This window comes from Schistocerca nitens, chromosome 2 (assembly GCF_023898315.1).
Source record: "Schistocerca nitens isolate TAMUIC-IGC-003100 chromosome 2, iqSchNite1.1, whole genome shotgun sequence".
NCBI lineage: Eukaryota > Metazoa > Arthropoda > Insecta > Orthoptera > Acrididae > Schistocerca > Schistocerca nitens.
The window spans coordinates 693,662,755-693,680,290 of record NC_064615.1 but is presented as its reverse complement, the minus strand read 5'-3'; the positions used below and the strand labels follow the sequence as shown (position 1 = coordinate 693,680,290).

The following is a 17,536-nucleotide window of genomic DNA, read 5'->3' as shown; positions in this document are numbered from 1 at the left end:
GACCCATTCTCTTGTATATGGGATGCACTGTGGGAAGCACCGATGCGAACTCTGAAAGTACGGTGCAACAAAAAGTTCTGTATAAAATTGGGAGCAGGCCCTGGAGACCGCACTAACGCAGAGTAGCGAGGATGTGGTGTCACCAAGTGGTATTGTAGGCATTCGTGAGGTTGAAAAAGACGGCAATAAGGTGTTGTCACCGGGGAAAGGTCAACTGAATGGCAGACTCCAGGTACACTAAGTTGTCGATGGTGGAGCATTCTTGGCGAAAACCACCCTGGGACAGAGGATGTGGTGTCACCAAGTGGTATTGTAGGCATTCGTGAGGTTGAAAAAGACGGCAATAAGGTGTTGTCACCGGGGAAAGGTCAACTGAATGGCAGACTCCAGGTACACTAAGTTGTCGATGGTGGAGCATTCTTGGCGAAAACCACCCTGGGACAGAGCTAGAAGGCCCGAACACTCAAGAAGCCAACACAACCGTTGGCTCACCATACGTTTCAGCAGCTTGCACAGAACGTTTGTGAGGCTGAGGGATGATAGCTATCAACATCTAGTGGGTTCTTCCCGGGCTTTAGCACTCTAATGATGGTACTTTGCTGCCATTGTGATGGTAATTCGCCATCGGTCCAGATGCGGGTGAAGATGGTAAGGAGGCGGCGGTGGGAATCTGCTGACAGATTTTTCAGCATTTGCAATGTATGCGCTCTGGGCCAGGGGATGTGTCAGGATAGTCGGCAAGGGCACTAAGAAATTCCCACTGACTGAAGGGAGCATTATAAGGCTCGGATTGGCGTGGAGTGAAAGATAAGTGTTGTCGTTCCACCCTCTGAGGAGACGAAAGGTGGGGGTGGTAATTCTGAGGCCTAAGAGATGCAAGCATATTGCTCAGCTACAGGCTCTGCAATTATGTCTGGATCGGCCAATACAGCTCCATTTGTGGAAATTCCAGGTACACCTGCAGGGTTCTGATAGTTGTCAAGTTGTGGAGCTTGGTCCAAACTTGGGAGGGAGAGGTTCATCTTCCAACGGTGGTGACAGTGTTCCCAACACTCCTGCTTCCTTCATTTGATGAAGGAGACGAACCTGGGTGTGGAGCCGTTCGAAGGCAATAAGGTTCTCCAGGGAGAGGTGGTGCTTATGATGTTGGACGGCCCACCTACGGTCTCTAATCGCCGCAGAGATATCTGGCAACCCCCAAGGCACTGACTTCCACCGGGGGCAACCAGAGGAACAAGGGATTGCCCATTCAGTTGAGGCAACAATAGTATTAGTGAAGACATGGATCACTTTATTGATGGTGGCATGCAAAGGATACTTAATGTTGGTAGTGGATGTGAAGGCATCCCAGTCAGCGTTGGGAAGAACCCACCTGGGCAAGTGTCGAGAGGAGGGACACTGGCGTAGGGGGGCAGGACCACAAAAGTCATCATGTTCTCTCCAGTGGACAGTTGGGAGAAGGCCAGGGCTGCAAACCGAGAGATCAATGGCTGAAAATGTGCCATGTGCCACACTGAAATGTGTGGGGGCACCTGTATTTAGGAGGCAAATGTCGAGTTGTGTTAGTAGGTCCTTAACATCTTTGCCATGGCCAGTAACCTTGGCTCCATCCCACAAAAGGTTATGGGCATTAAGGAGAAAAGGTGGGGGGAGTTGCGAAATGCGTGCAGCCAAAACAGGGGTAGTGCTTCACCATCTGGAGGGAGGTAAATGTTACAGATGGTGATTTCCTGTGTTGTCCCTCACCGTGACAGCCACAGCTTCTAAAGGTGTTTGAAGGGACACAGGTTCACTACAGGCAAAGGTAAGGATGAAGATGAAATGGTTCCACTGGAGGATGACGCTTTCTGTCGTCTGGGTTGGCATGGAGAGAGCAAGAAGGCAAATTGGGCCTCATCACCCCCTGTCGCCACTGGTTGAGTGTTGGCATCCAGTACCATTGCATCCAAGGCATTGACGAGATCTAGGTCCTCGGGGGACGTCAGAATCTCCACCTCGTCCTTGGACATAGGGCTATGAGGGAATGCTGGAATGGATGGCACTGGAGGCTCCCGTTTCTTAGCAGACTACTATTTTGAAGTTTTGCCCTCTAGCTGCTTCTTAGGGGCTTGCTGGGAGGGCTTCTCAGAAGTAGCCTCAGGGACAGAAGAAGACCCTGAAGTCCATCAACCAGCAACCAGTGGCTCTTTCAGTCCGCTGGACTACTAGGGGGGTGGGGGACAACTATGGAAGGTAGAGTCCCAAGGGACCCCTTCCGCTTGAGAGTATCCGGAGGAGGCCATTGCTCCTCTGGCTGGTGGGAGAGGACCGATGTCCCTGGCATTTTGGGGGGACAAGTACAATTTCCCTTGTGAGAATCCCTATCACAGGTTACACATTTAGCTGTATGTCAACTGGCCATCTGACTGCGGTTGTAACGATGATACTGGTAGCAGCGCATTGTGTTCGTAATGTGCGATTGGACTGAACTTTCACAGCCTGCTCTCATCTTTGAAGGAAGTACTACTCTCTTGAACGAGAGAAGAAGAGTGCATGTAGGCACTAAGGATGCATTTACCTTTTTCATCATCCAATAGACTGCAATGACGCCCTGATCAGAGAGGTAAGTTTGGATTTCTGCCTTGGTCAGACCATTGAGCAGCCTAGTATAAATAACACCTCACAAAGCATTTTCATCTGATGGTCCTCGACACAAACAGGATAGCCACGGAGGACTGAAGCTACAAGCAGTTGTTGTGCTTGAGAATCTTACACTGAAGCTGGCACAGTTGTTAGATCAGTTACTGCTGCTACAATGGTGGATTATCAAGATTTAACTGAGTTTGAATGTGGTGTTTTAGTATGCACACAAGCTATGGGACACATCATATCCAAGGCAGCGATGAAGTGGGGATTTTCCTGTACGACCATTCAACAAATGTACTGAAAATTTCAGGAATCTGGTAAAACATCAAATCTCCAACAGCACTGTGGCCGGAAAAAGATCCTGCATGGTGAGACCAACAACAACTGTAAATAATCTTTCAATGTGACATAAGTGCAATCCTTTTACAAATTGCTGCAGATTTCAATGCTGGGCTATCAACAAGTGTCAGTTTGTGAACCATTCAACGAAACATTAATATGGGCTTTTGGAGCCGAAGGTCCACTCATGTACCCTTGATAATTGCACGACAAAGCTTTACACCTCACCTGGGCCTGTCAACATTGACATTGGACTGTTTATGACTGGAAACATGATGCCTTGTCTGACGAGTCTCTTTTCAAATTTTATCAAGAAGACACCTCATGAATCCAGGGACCCCACATGTGAGGAGACTGTTCAAGCTGGTGGAGGCTTTAATGGTGTGGAGCTTGTGCAGTTGGAGTGACAAGTGACCCTGATACATGCAGATACAACTGACAGGTGACAAGTACTTAAGCATCCTGTCTGATTACTTGCATCCACATTCATGACCATTGTGCATTCCAACGGACTTTGGCAATTCCAGCAGGACAATGCGACAACCCACAAACCCAGTATTGCTACCGAGTGGTTCCAGGAACACTCTTCTCAGTTTAAACACTTTCGCTTGCCACCAAACTCCCCAGACATTAACATTAGTGAACATACCTAGGATGCCTTGCAATGTGCCATTTCCAAGAGGTCTCCACCCCCCTCATACTCTTATGAATTTATGGATAGTCCTGCCGAACGCATGCTGTGAATTCCCTCCAGCACTACTTTAGACATCATGCCACATCGTGTTGTGGCACTTTTGCATGCTCATGGGGAACCTACACAATACTAGGCATGTGTGCCAGTTTCTTTGGCACTTCAGTGTAAGTAGTCTCCAAAAGAGAAGTGCCATTGCGTGGACGAGAACAGGACTTCACCGGGCTGGCAACTGCATCAGCACCTTTCTGAATAATAATTGGATTAACTGTAGCAAAGGACTGACCTCCTTCAATATGCGAAACCATGAGGACATGATATGCAGCTGGGAGTGTCTTTGAATCATTAGCCTCATTCGTTTACGTTTAGCACATACAGACTGAGAAGATATGATGTTTGACTCATTGCTAGTAAATTACCCATGACTGCCAGTGTCTCTGATTGCTTACTCCTTCCAACTGGAGGAGACTTAAAGAATAAGACAGAACTGAAGCACTTTCAGGTAGAAGTGGAGAAATCTTAGTGAATACAGGTTTCAAGTCAGGAAGGCTGTATGAACATTAAAAGTGGTAGCCTTAGTGTGATATCTTTATTCTCATGGACTCTTCAAGCAGTCAAGTCAAGTAGCACTAATGTGTCAAACAGTTTTGATGTTTATTAACAGCTGGAGTGCTTCAGCGTATGCAATTAAATTGTGAAAAAAGAGCAAGTTGCAGTGTAATGAACAGTGTTTAAATAAAATTTCGGTGATGAATTCTTTATTTCAACCCGATTTTAAGTGTGTTGTGCGAGTTAACCTATCTGCTCAATATTTACTCCTCCTGGCACCCATTAGAGACTTACATGTCCTCTGACTCTTAGAAATTAGGACAATCCTCTTTCTTTACATGCATGTTTAACGTTTTATGCCTTAGTGGCAATAAACTTACTCATGTCTTAATACCTTCTTTGTTTCATTTGTTTATTGACTTAGAAGTGATATATTGTTCTGAGACATGAATTTTAACATACTGATCTTATACATAATGAAATATCCATATACATTCTAGAACATACCTCTCATTTTAATACATTAGGCTTCTTCAACATGACTACGTGGCCTCAGCACAATTCGTGGATCAGGTTCCAGCATACGTTCACTTTCCTCAACGCTGAAACAAATGAAGCATGCAGCAAGCTTGTTAGCAGCATTGTTAATAGCACACACATTAAAAAACTGTTAGCACAGCTCTGTTAAATATATCAGTGATGAGCAACAAATGCTACAATATGTATCATTTAATGTCTAAGCTCATCCTGGAAGTGTCCAACTCATAGTTAATGAAAATAGTACAGCAAACTACTTGCAGAGAAAAATCTTATTTGCTATACATACCATGCTTACAAAAGAAAAGAAAGGGCAGGTATCTCGTGGTGGAATCTAATTAAAAATTCACCAAGTATAAAATTCTCCAGATACAGATTTTAGTACTAATCATTCCATTCCCAAATGCAAATATTTCACTCTTGCAACACAGAATGTAATACCTAAGCTATGTAACGCTCGTGTGTAAGAAATAAAGCAATTTATCTTTGGAAACCAAAATATTAGAATATATCAATACAAAAAGTTACTAAAGTGTCTTAATAAGCATGCCCTACAGAACTAGAAACAACGTAGACCACACAATTTAACAAATGGACAAAAAATTCTTGCACTGTTATTCAGATAAATGAGGGGTTTTATTAAGGATTTGCAGAGGCATGTTTTTGATAAGTGAGACACTGCCCACATAGGTGTGTCAACTCCTCCCATGTCTCCCCCCCCCCCCCCCCCCCATGCATTACCTCCACATCCCTCCCTCTGTCCACTTCCTTCTCTCCCTCACTTTGAGGCTAAAAACACTTGCCTGTATCTCTGATCCTATTGGAGTTATGTTTTATAAGCCCCCCAGTGCTGATAATCTTAAGGCCTGTTGCTTCCGTGCCACATTTGGTTGAATCAATCCAGGTGATCTCTCTTTCACGCACGCACGCACGCACAAACCACGTACCGTACGTGTCTGCAGTCTCAGAGAGCTGAAACTACACTGTGTAGTTTCAGCTCTCGAGACTGCAGACGTGTGTGTGTGTGTGTGTGTGTGTGTGTGTGTGTGTGTGTGTGTGTGTGTGGGCGCGCGCGCTGCTGACAAAGGCCTTAATGGCCAAATGCTTTAATTGTGTGAATCTTTTTGTTGTGCCTATCGTGACTCAGCATCTCCGCCATATGGGAGTAGCAAATTTCCTTCTCTGATATTATTAGATACCAACCTAATATCGGCTTTATCCCTTTTTGCATTTAAGACAAAGAAAGGCAAATCTATTCTCAACCCTTTAAAAAAACTAAGAACAAGCTACAATCAGCAATGACCATTTGAAAGAAACCATCCCAGAACTTGTCTAAGTATTAGGAAGTGACGGAGAAATCTGCCTAGGAGTCATGAACCCCTCCCTCAAATGAGAATCTAGTGCCTTGCGAACTGCATCACTCTGCACCTTTGACATGGGTGCATATAATCCTTAATTGCTTCAATAGGTTGTTACATTATTCCTCACAAACAGTTCCAATTAATTCAGACAAGTAATCGCGACTTCCAGGTCATCAGCTAAGCTGTAGATTCAATTGTACTCATAAAACTGAATAGACTCAGCTGGAAACCCAGAAAACCTGAGACACAATGAACCAAATTTGTTGTTATTAGAGACCACATTGGTTTCATGGTATCGAAATGCAGACGTTTTAGCGACCAGTAAAAAACCATAGCATTCTCAGTTAATAAATAATGGGACAGTTCTGCTCCTGTTATCAATGAATGAATGAATAAATGAATAAGGGTTAATGGGAGTCAACAATACATTTGTCAGTCCCTCAATTTGCAGAATGATGTAAGGGCTGTCATGTCAGTGGGAGAAGAGTGCACCAGTAGCCCCAACCATTCTCTCCCCCCCCCCCCCCCCCCCACTCCAGAACAACTAGTTGAAAAGACATCCTCCACACCCTTTCCACATTGACAGGAAAGATGTGAAACATCTTAAGGGTAAAACTAGTGTGGGGGAGGTAGAGAACTAGTTCAAAGAGAAAACGGGTCTTTTTGAGAAGGACTTCTGCGCACATTAAGCCTTGGTCCTCTTTCTACACACTGAATAACCAACAGAAAATTATAATGAAGATATAAAATGAACAATAAATATAAAACAACATCCAAGAATTTATTAATGATCACACAAAATGTAATAGGGTGGACATCTCAGACAAATAGGTTTACCCAATTGTATCAATCACTACATGCAATTTTTGTACACGAGACTGAAACCTTGTCATAGTTACTGTTTTCTTACACTTTAATTGCAATACTCGTGTCACCTGTTAGGGATATGTTGCAGGGATTGAACCACATATTCCTAATATGATATAGTCTAAAAAGTCTGTTCAACTAGGTTATTAACCACTGTAAGTGCTCCACACTGACACCTGTGCTGGTCTTCGTGTAGGAGCTTTGAATGTGCAATAAATAAGAATGTGACAGGGAACAAATGACTCTCCAGGAAAAGTGACAGTACGATTTCCTATATTTACTGGCATTTTTTTTATTTTTCTGAGTTTGTTAGCATCAGTGCATCATTCTTCCTCCAATTTACAAAAAACGTGGTGTCTTAGATACTTCCTTCTGAGGGCCTTTCTCATTCATGTTACTTCCTAGAATGGAGACACGACTCTGTACACAGAGGAAGACAATTGTGGCTCCAGTTCTGTGAAGGTTGTAGAGGAACTTTGATATCTTACTAGGTAATGTTTCGGAAAATTTCTTATTGCCTGGAGACTGCTGAATGAGTCAATGCAACCAAAGGCTTCTTGGATAGAGCAGGTTTTTGATATAGCTAAGCTGTAAGTAGAGTTATTTATTCTACGGCATAAATGCAACTTTTGCACAGTAAAGATTGGGAGTTCAAAATAATTATTACATACATATGCAAATCCAATTTTTTTTCCTCATCTTTGGATTCACCGGTGTTGACCTGGCCAAAGGATTCAGGTCTGGCTAGAACTGACTGTAATAAATACGTAGAGGAGTCAACTTTAATGCTGTGCTTGACATTCAGTTGCTCAGTAGTGGATTGAATGTACTATGGTATGACTCCTTCCAGTCTGACTAGAAGTGTAGGTAAGATGTCGTTTAAATTCAGAGAAATACTATGAAAGAAATTGAGATACATACCAAATAAATTAACAGATGTTACTGATCCCTCTGGCATACAAAACAGGTCAGGGCACTGTTGCAGAAGCAATGAAAAATGCAGGCCGAATTTAAAAGAATGCAAAACTCCCCGAAGATGGGCAAAGTTTACAAAAGCTTGGAATTTAGTGCAAAATTCAATATGAGATGCTTTCAATAGTTCCCACAACTAACCTCTTGTCTCAAAATCTGCCGGAAAACCAAAAGAGATTCTGGTCACATGTAAAGTATACCAGCAGCAAGACGCAATCATGACCTCACAATGGTGATGTGACCGATAACAATACCACTTCAGCAGAATTTCTACACAGTTTTCCAAAATTCCTTCAGCAAAAAAGACTAATTCACATCAAGAACTGGAAAGTAGATATCAATTAGTGAAGCAGTTTACATCACTTAATGGGAAGGACCCTGGTCCAGATTTTATACCAGTCAGGCTCCTTTCAGTATGTGCTGTCTCATACAACCGATAACTTGCTGAAAGAGCCACACATGAAGACTGGAAAGTTGCACTGGTCACATCAACAACCAAGAAAGGAAATAGGATTAATCCACTCAATTACAGACCAATATTGATGATTGGTATTTGCATTGGAAGTCTTGAACATATAGTGCACTCAAATATTAAGAATTACCTCAAAGAAAGCTATTTATTGACAAACAGCTACCACAGATTCAGAAAATGTTTTTGTAAAACACAACCAGCTCTTCCTTCTCATGAAGTAATGAGTGCTATCTACAGATGACAAACTTATTCCATAATGTTAGATATCAAGAAGGATTTTGACACCATTCCTCACAAGCAACTCCTAATCCAATTGTGTACATATGAGTATAGTCACGGTTGTGCAACTGTATGCGTGATTTCCCGTCAGAAAGATCACATGTTGTGGTAATTGATGGAAAGTCATTGAGTAAAACAGTGATAGTTAACTAAATGATCTCGCGGAATAAGGAAGATGGCATTCAGCAGCAATCAGGTGCATGGGCAACGGCAGTTGGACTATACGAAACTTGTGATGAATTAATTCTTATCTGTGACCTGGAAAAAGAGAGAGAGAAATATCCTTGGACTTGTGCTGTCAGGATTGTAACAGCCAAAAAAATGTTGACAGCTTTAGATATATTTTAAGAGTAACAGGAAAAAAAAGAAATTAAAAAGTCAGGGAGTGCGGTAAGCCGTATCATTTCCAAGAAGTGTACGGAATGGAATACGGATGTCCCACTGAAGACCAAGGAATTTAAGAATTCCTCTATGTGCTTATCCTGGCCTATTCTTCTGAAAACTGGACAATGAATACATGGATGTGAAACAAAATTACACAGAAACAGTCTGAGTAACAAGGATGGACAGAATAAAAAAATGAAGGTGGTGCAGGAACCATCTTTGCTTGATTTGATAAAACCAGCAATGGTACAGAATGGAATCTTAAATTTATTATTCAAAATGATATTTAATGGGACTAACACATAAGGCAACTGTGGGAATGCAGAAGAAGACTTATTGGAGGAGTTCTAATTAAATGTCTCACCCATGAAGGAACCCAAGACTAATGGAGTACTCAACAGTAGTACCGACAGCAAAAATTGAATGAATTCAGTGACATACTGTAAGGACCATTACAGGTTAGTATAACCAATACTGATGCTTAGTAGAGATGGTTAGAACTTAAAATGTTAACTCTAGAAGTTACACAGCATTCTAGGGAAACTCTTTTGTGTAAATTTAGAAAAGATCAGGCAACAATCTGCAACCTATAATAAATATCATGGACAGGGATAGTAACAGTAGGAAGGGGTGTGGGGGGAAGACTGACATGAAATGTTTCCAAGCCCACACACAGTCAGTAACTCCTCACTCAACATGCCAATGTAGTAACAAAATCACTGATACTAGTACTACACATGCAAAAAAGTTGGCACTAGGCGCGATGGCTGATGGGAGCGACCGTAAAGGCATTTCCCATTTACAGCCGCTCCCATCATCCACAGTGTCGAGTGTCAACGTTCTTTGCGCAAACAATATCCTGAACAACGTAATGTACAAAGGCTTCCATAGTATACTTTAATAACTTTTCGCCTGTAGTAGAAATATTGTTTTGTGTTCAGAACATTAATTACTTACTTCACATAAAGTGCAATTAACATATGTTTAAGGCATGACAGTCCTGGACCTCTTCAATAAATGCAAATGGAAACATTTCTTATAAATTTTTTTATTTATTTTATTTAGTTTTTGTGAGATGTGTCACTTTTCAATCAATGTAATAATTCCTAATGTATATAGAACCTTCTGTGGGGCAGTATGCTGGTAGTACCATTTGCATCATTACAGACATCACTGATGCAGTATGTTAACTAATTGCAACTAGCTGCAACTAGTTTATCAGGTCTTTCTATATCATATCTACATCTACATCCATACTCCGCAAGCCACCTGGTGGTGTGTTGTGGAGGGTACTTTCAGTACCTTTATACCTCTCCCTTCTATTCCAGTCTCCTACTGTTTGTGGAAAGAAAGATTGTCGATATGCCTCTGTGTGGGCTCTAATCTCTCCGATTTTATCCTCATGGTCTCTAAGAGAGACATACGTCAACAAAAGCCCGTACCGAGCTACTGAGCGTCTCTCCTGCAGTCTTCCACTAGAGTTTATCTATCACCTCCGTAACACTTTCGCGATTACTAAATGATCATGTAATGAAGCGTGCTGCTCTCCATTGGATCTTCTCTATTTCTTCTATCAACCCTATCTGGTACAGATCCCAGACTGGTGAGCAATATTCAAGCAGTGTGCAAACTAAGTGTACTGTAACCTACTTCCTTTGTTTTCGGACTGCATTTCCTTAGGATTCTTCCAATGAATCTCAGTCTGGCATCTGCTTTACACCAGAACTGCCCTAATGAAAGTGACAAGAAACTATGGGTGGGCATCAAGGTACAATATTAATCTGAAATCTTGAGAAAAGTCCACGCCTACTTTGTAGTTTCGGGCCGTATATTTCAATAGAATCATAATGCTGTATTTGATTTTAAAACCCAAATAATCAATACAATTAAGTCACCTGTATGTTTAAGTCTTTCTACTGCAATTTTGAACCACGAATTTGGACTGGAAAGACATAACCTAACATTTTCCTATATTTCAATATTTTCGAAAGGCCTGTGTGAATGTTGCAGCAATTTGTGGTACTGATGAAATTTCTGGTACATTGGCAAAATTTCTGCAGTAATATTACTTCTTCTTTTCTACATGCATTATCAACCACTACATTTTTTAGACATTGACCATGCATTATTTTCTCACGGTAGCTCATCTGAATGTGCTCTAGCTCATGCAAATGAAAACTTGGACCTGTATTGTACAAGATAACCACAAAACGTAGAAGAAAATAACATGAAATATACTTCTACTTACCACTCTTTGTTGTCACTACCCATGAGTTTGCGTGTCTCCTCCTCCTCAGACACTGCTGGTGGCTGATACGAAATCTCTGACACAGGAGCATACTGTGCAGTCACAAGAAGATCAGTTGATGGATTCAATGTCAGCACCTACAGTAGTCACAAAGTTAGTATGTGGAATTGTCGACTGTACAGGAATTAATAGGAAGGCATGCAATGCAAAATGTAAAAATGCAAGACACACCAATTGGGATAAACACTGTGTGAGAATTAGGTAATACACTGTCATTTCTGTTTCTTGCAGTGCTCAGTGGGTAATTGAGAAAAAAGGAGGCACTTTAAGTTTTCATTTCTATTACACTGAAATCATGAAGCAATGAAACAACTGACATGACACAGTGACAGCTAATATATATTACAAATAATGTGACATGTGATTTCTTTTGGTATTATATTCACTTTGTGCAGAGCATTGGTCTTACCACATGGTTAGATCTAAGAAAGGTAGAAAAACGTGCGAGCTCACACACGCACTTCATCCAAAAAAGTAATATAAAATGCCATTTCGAACTATATATTATGTTTTAGAAATACTTAGCTAAGAGAGAAGACAGCATGTGCCGAAACATGGCTTGGTGGCAAGAGAAAAAACAATTTTGTTTTGTAGAAGGTAAATTCCTAAAAACTAAGCTTTATTTTGGGGATAGTCTTAAATAATAATTTACTATGCCACATTTTAGAAACATCGCTTTCACTTATAAACTAATTATTATGTTCAATCAACATCCATATTGCATTATTTGGTAAGCAGGCAGTAGAACATCAGATAACCCAACCTTACGATAAATGAAGCTTACATCTTCACTTTTTTGTTAGAGTTGTGCTACTGTTTGCGCAAGAAAGGAGATACCATCTCTGGAAAGTTAACAGAATGGGTGGCTACAAGCAAGAAGCAACTTCTTACATTCCCGCCTAGGAGTAACTTAAGTATACAATAACAGAGTATCTCGACAAAAAATAGTCAGTTTTTGGGCACTATTTTTAATTTATGTTCCAAAATATATTAAGAATGAATTGCTAATTGATGTCTCGTTAAGAAAAGTGATATGCTGACACTGTAAAAAATGTGATAAGGAGAAAAAAATATTACTTAAAAGTCACAAAGAGAGACAGGTTGGCTAGCTTTCAGATCAATGGACCCATTTTTCAATGATGGAAGAGGGAACTGGTTGGACATGGGAGGCAAAGCCACTCAGTTCCTAAGCAGCAAATAGGTTCCAAAAGCTGAGTGCTGTATCCCATTTTTGTGAATTTCTTTTAGCAGTAATTGAATTGTTTCTCCTGTTGTTATGCACTAGTGAGTAAGTTTTATGAAATGAATTTTTCTTTTCTAGCAAAGTCTTCATTACTATACTATATGAAAACTCTGGCTTGCAAAAGTTCTTTCATTTTAAAAAATTCTTTCAAACACGGGGAGAGAAAAAAAACAATTGTTTGCATACAAAGTACATTAGGCATCTTAATGTATGTAATACTCCACAAACAGGAAAATATTTCACGTACGTCTGTACAGAAGGAACAATAGGGGCACACAGTACATTTCCGTACAAATAAAGCAAAGAAATTTAATCAAAATCTGTTTCAAAATCAGATTTCATGCTATTCTATTTCGGTCAATCATTCTAATGATATTCAAAAACCAAACATGCAGATAATTCATTTTTTTAAAATAATTACAAAATTGAAGAATGTCTACATTTTCTCTCATTTATAATGGGCCCTAAATGATAACTTTGAGAAACTGAATAGATCATCATTTGGACTAGGGAGATGAGCATACCTGATTTTCAGGAATTCACAAGCTACGATAACCTACCAGATCTGTTAACGTCCCACCCTAATAACTGCTCAGAAGCACAGGAACTACGTCTACAGCCAACCATTAGCACCTAATTACATCCTGTAGACCCTTAATTACACTTTATGATAGTCAACAGATATAATTTTTCAACGCAACTTATTTCTGTTAGTATTTCTGACAGAATGTCGTCTACTCTCAGGACCTTTTTTCAGCTTAGGTATTTCAGTGCTCTACAAATTTCTTTGTGCACAGTATCATATCTCTTAACCATATATATCCTCTTCTATGTCTATAATGCATTCAAGTTCATCTCCCTTGTATAGACCTCTATATGCTCTTTTCACCTTTTCTTAGGATTGGTTTTCCATCTGAGCTCTTGATATTCATACAGCTGCTTCTCTTTTCTCCAAATGCCTTTTTTTAAATTTAAGATGGTATGTATCTTTCTCCTAGTTAAACAATCATTTAAATCCATACATTTGCCCAGTAACAGTTTTGCACTTTCAGTCTAACTAATTTTAAATGTCTGTATTATCTTTACTATTTTTATCAATGTAAAACCTGGATGAATAGCACATCTAAGAACAGCAACATTTCAACATTCAAATATAACAGTTCAGTGAATTCAGCATGTGGGCTCTTTCTAGGCAAGTACCACGAAAAGCAGTACTGATTATAGAAGCAAAAAAATAGTTGCATTACTTTTTAACAATGGCTGTCTCTGTGATAACACTCCCCTCTGCTTTTTACATTATTTTGAGTGCAGGTACTGTCATTCCATCAGTTTTATCAAGCTTGCAGTTTTAACACGTAGTAAGTCTCCTGGTTTGTTTTACCTAAATTAACCTGCTGCCACAGTTAGTTTCTCTCAAATTTCAGTTTCATGGAATTTACTTAAAGGGTATGTCTTATCTTGACAACAAACTTCCAAACCCTTCAAAATATATACTAAATGAATGATACTTCCAGAAGGAAAATGTACACTGCTTATATGCACACTCTTTCATGCATCAATGGGATTTGTAACATGAGAGTGGAAGGGCTAGGTATTTTGCAACTGCTAACAAAATAATTTATTCTATACTTAACTTCTATCTCTAATGCCCACAATCTAGTAACCAAGACACCATACCATATAGCAGTATCAGTTTCACATTTTTAAATTACCACAATTTATTGTGATAGTTTGCAAATTGTTTTTGTTGCAGTAATTACCAAGGTTGAAACTTCTTTTTATAAAATTCCCCACAGCCATCACATAATTTGTATTATAAATTCCTTGAGATCTACAAAAATATAAGAGCACTATTATAGAAATGCACTAGCATAGAAATTTTCAGGGTTATACCACTGCAGTTATCACAAATATTTGAAAATCTCACGACTACATGCTACTTAAATCATAAAATTAACTAGTACTGTTCATGTATCAAAGAGTAATGGCTAAACTATTAGCAATGATGCCATTTCACTCCTACGTAACTTTCGCAGCCCATGCAATAGTTTGCTTAAGAGCAAAATTTACATTTCTAATATGGCAAGCCTACGCAGAAAAAGCCTAGAGAGACCTAGCTATAGTAGAAAGAGAAGTCTGTAATTTATCAAAAACCGGTACCTACCATAAAATACTCCACAGTTAGCATAAAATGCACAAAAACAGCTTATAATATACAGTATACTCTCAATTTCCGATTTGAAAAACATAAAAGATTAAGGAACAAAATTTCCTTTCTACAGAAGTGTAAATGTGTTCTCTTACAAACGAAACAGAGAAAATCTTTACACTACAACAACAAACAAACCTTCTTAGCCTGTCTTAACATAAGTACGTACAAATGGGTTCAAGAAAATCGCACAGAACCATTCAGTTAGCTATTACAGCTGTAACTAATATGGACTTAAACCAAAACACTGTATTAACTTCATAAACTTAATAGTCTTTAACATTTAAGACATGGCTTCACTTAGAGGCTAGCCAAGAACAAAATGTAACTTAAAATATGAATTTATATTTCTCTGTGGGCTAGATAACATCATCTGAGTTTGAATAATGTCGGTTTTAAAATACAATCAGTAACGGGAATGTAATTCCCACACAAGAGCCAACAGAGGTGACACAGCAGCAATTGCTGGGATAATGTACAGCAAATAAATTACATGTAGGCCTATGTGAATATGTTGGTAGCGACCCACAGCATACTCTCAAACAGATTTACTATTTAACAACAACTTTAGTTTGGCTGTGAAGCCATCTCTCGATGCAGTATTCCTAACAGTAAAATTTTACACTAGAGAGTGTTTCAAATTATGATTGAATACTCAGCACAGAACAATGTGGTAGTCAATATTTTTCCAAGAAGTACGTGTCCTCACCTGGCCGTTGCTTGCCTGGTTGTCCAGCTGTCTGGCCAGTCTCTGTTCCTTCGAGTCGAAGCAGAAGCAACTCTTCCTCCTCCTGATTGTGCGTACGTAAAAGGCTATAAGTACAAAACCAATAACAATGAGAATTGCACCAGCAACTGCAATCACTAAATCACTTGTAGAACCACTTTCATCCGCTTCGTGCTGACGGGTGTCTGAATAATCGACAGCTCCTTCAATGAGCATAATAAGCCCAGCTGCTAAAGCAAACAATCCGAGGACAAGGGTTACCCACTGCAGGCATTTCGTTCTGTTAATGCCATTACTAACAGTCTGAGACAAATAACTGACGCGCGTCCAGTCCCTCTGTTGCTCGTATGTTTCAGTAGTAGGCTGGTAGACGGGCCCGCTGGCAGGCATGGTGAAAATTTGCTGTCGCACTTGTTTACAAACTACGAAAAATGGTTAAGAAACTAATACGGTACGAGAGGGCAGAATTCAGATTCCAGAAGACACATTAAAACTCTACTTCCATTTAATGAAACACCGTACGTAACAGAACTACACCACGGTCTTCTGTTCTCACCACGAACGCAAACACTACTGCCAGGACACCATTATAGCTTCCGTGTTGCTATCAAGGCCATGTCCACATGAGTCACGTGGTGGGGGCAAACGACTTGGTAGTCAAGTTGACGATTAGCCCTCGAATTTCAAAGAGAAAACACATTAAGAATAAATAGATATGATGCAAAATAAATAAAGCAAATTATTTTCATTTCTTGTAAGTCTAGAAGTTACAATTATACATTTTATGGCATATATTTTCATAACAGCAGTACAGCCTTTTTTGACAGCAATGACAGGTGGACACCAAACTGTTTACGTGTTTAGCGTTTTCTGAATTGTTCGAAGAAGCTGATGCTGATAAAAATTATACTAGCTGAGCAATATTTTTCCCCCAAAATGAAATTGCTTCATAAAGGCATAAATGACATCTTTGGTTCATACTGTGTAAAAGCCCACTCAACAGTAACTCTAATTGCTTGGTTGTAAGTGCGTATATGAATAAAATGGTGGCCGTATTGTTACAAAAACGAAGTGCACGTGGCAATAAGATAAAAAAATCTCGCAGCAAGAGACCACATTTTTGCTGTTTGTTATTTGTCAACGATAACTGGGGTTTCGATTATTTTAAAAACTGATTACTTCGTGATAGCGCTTTTATTAAACGCATCAAAACAAACACTAACGAATGACAAGCAGCAGAAATGTACATTAGTTATGGTGTGATTGTTTGCACGTGGCAATAAGATAAAAAAATCTCGCAGCAAGAGACCACATTTTTGCTGTTTGTTATTTGTCAACGATAACTGGGGTTTCGATTATTTTAAAAACTGATTACTTCGTGATAGCGCTTTTATTAAACGCATCAAAACAAACACTAACGAATGACAAGCAGCAGAAATGTACATTAGTTATGGTGTGATTGTTTTTCCGCTGTTTCTATCATGCACCTGACCTGCGTGTTTCACAGGAAGAAAAAAAATCGAGGATGTCTATCCAGTATCGATCACGCACATAAAAAGACCTTATGTTAAACAAGGATATAGAATCTAGAAGAACAACTTTCGCAATTAAAGCTTAGAAAAATCATCCAATATAATAGTTAAAAAATAATATATACCTTAGGAGACTTTCTTAGACACATCTACACCTATACTCGGCAAACTACTACGAAGTACATGGGAGATGGTGCTCGCTCTTATACGCAGTGTTGAGATTTCTACCAGTTCCATTCGGATATGGATGTTTGGTGCTTACAGGCGCTCAAAGACAAGGTTATCAGCGTCGGATATGGAGTGCGCGCTGTAATTGACCTATCGTGTCTTCGCGATCCTTACAGGAGCGATGCGTTGAGCCTGAGGTACATTCCTGGATCAACATTGGTTCCATAAATGTTGAAAACAGGCTTTCACGGGAGATCGCCTATCTTCAAGTGT

The 17,536-nt window shown here is 39.8% G+C and overlaps 1 protein-coding gene across 5 annotated transcripts in view; it reads right to left on the bottom strand.

Annotated features, from left to right (window-relative positions):
• The window catches only part of LOC126236847 (uncharacterized), a 30,977-nt gene extending 14,806 nt beyond the window's left edge, over nt 1-16,171 (bottom strand). For 2 of the 5 annotated variants that reach the window (XM_049946455.1, XM_049946454.1), the window contains exons 1-3: nt 15,546-16,171; nt 11,325-11,461; nt 4,712-4,806 (exon numbers count right to left, since the gene is read on the bottom strand). In XM_049946455.1, the coding sequence (XP_049802412.1) occupies nt 4,728-4,806; nt 11,325-11,461; nt 15,546-15,953 (624 nt within the window). In that variant the 5' untranslated portion in view covers nt 15,954-16,171 and the 3' untranslated portion in view covers nt 4,712-4,727. The remainder of the gene's footprint in view (nt 1-4,711; nt 4,807-11,324; nt 11,462-15,545) is intronic. The other 3 variants (XM_049946456.1, XM_049946453.1, XM_049946451.1) reach the window with 3 other exon arrangements.
• Between the last annotated feature and the right edge of the window lie 1,365 nt (nt 16,172-17,536).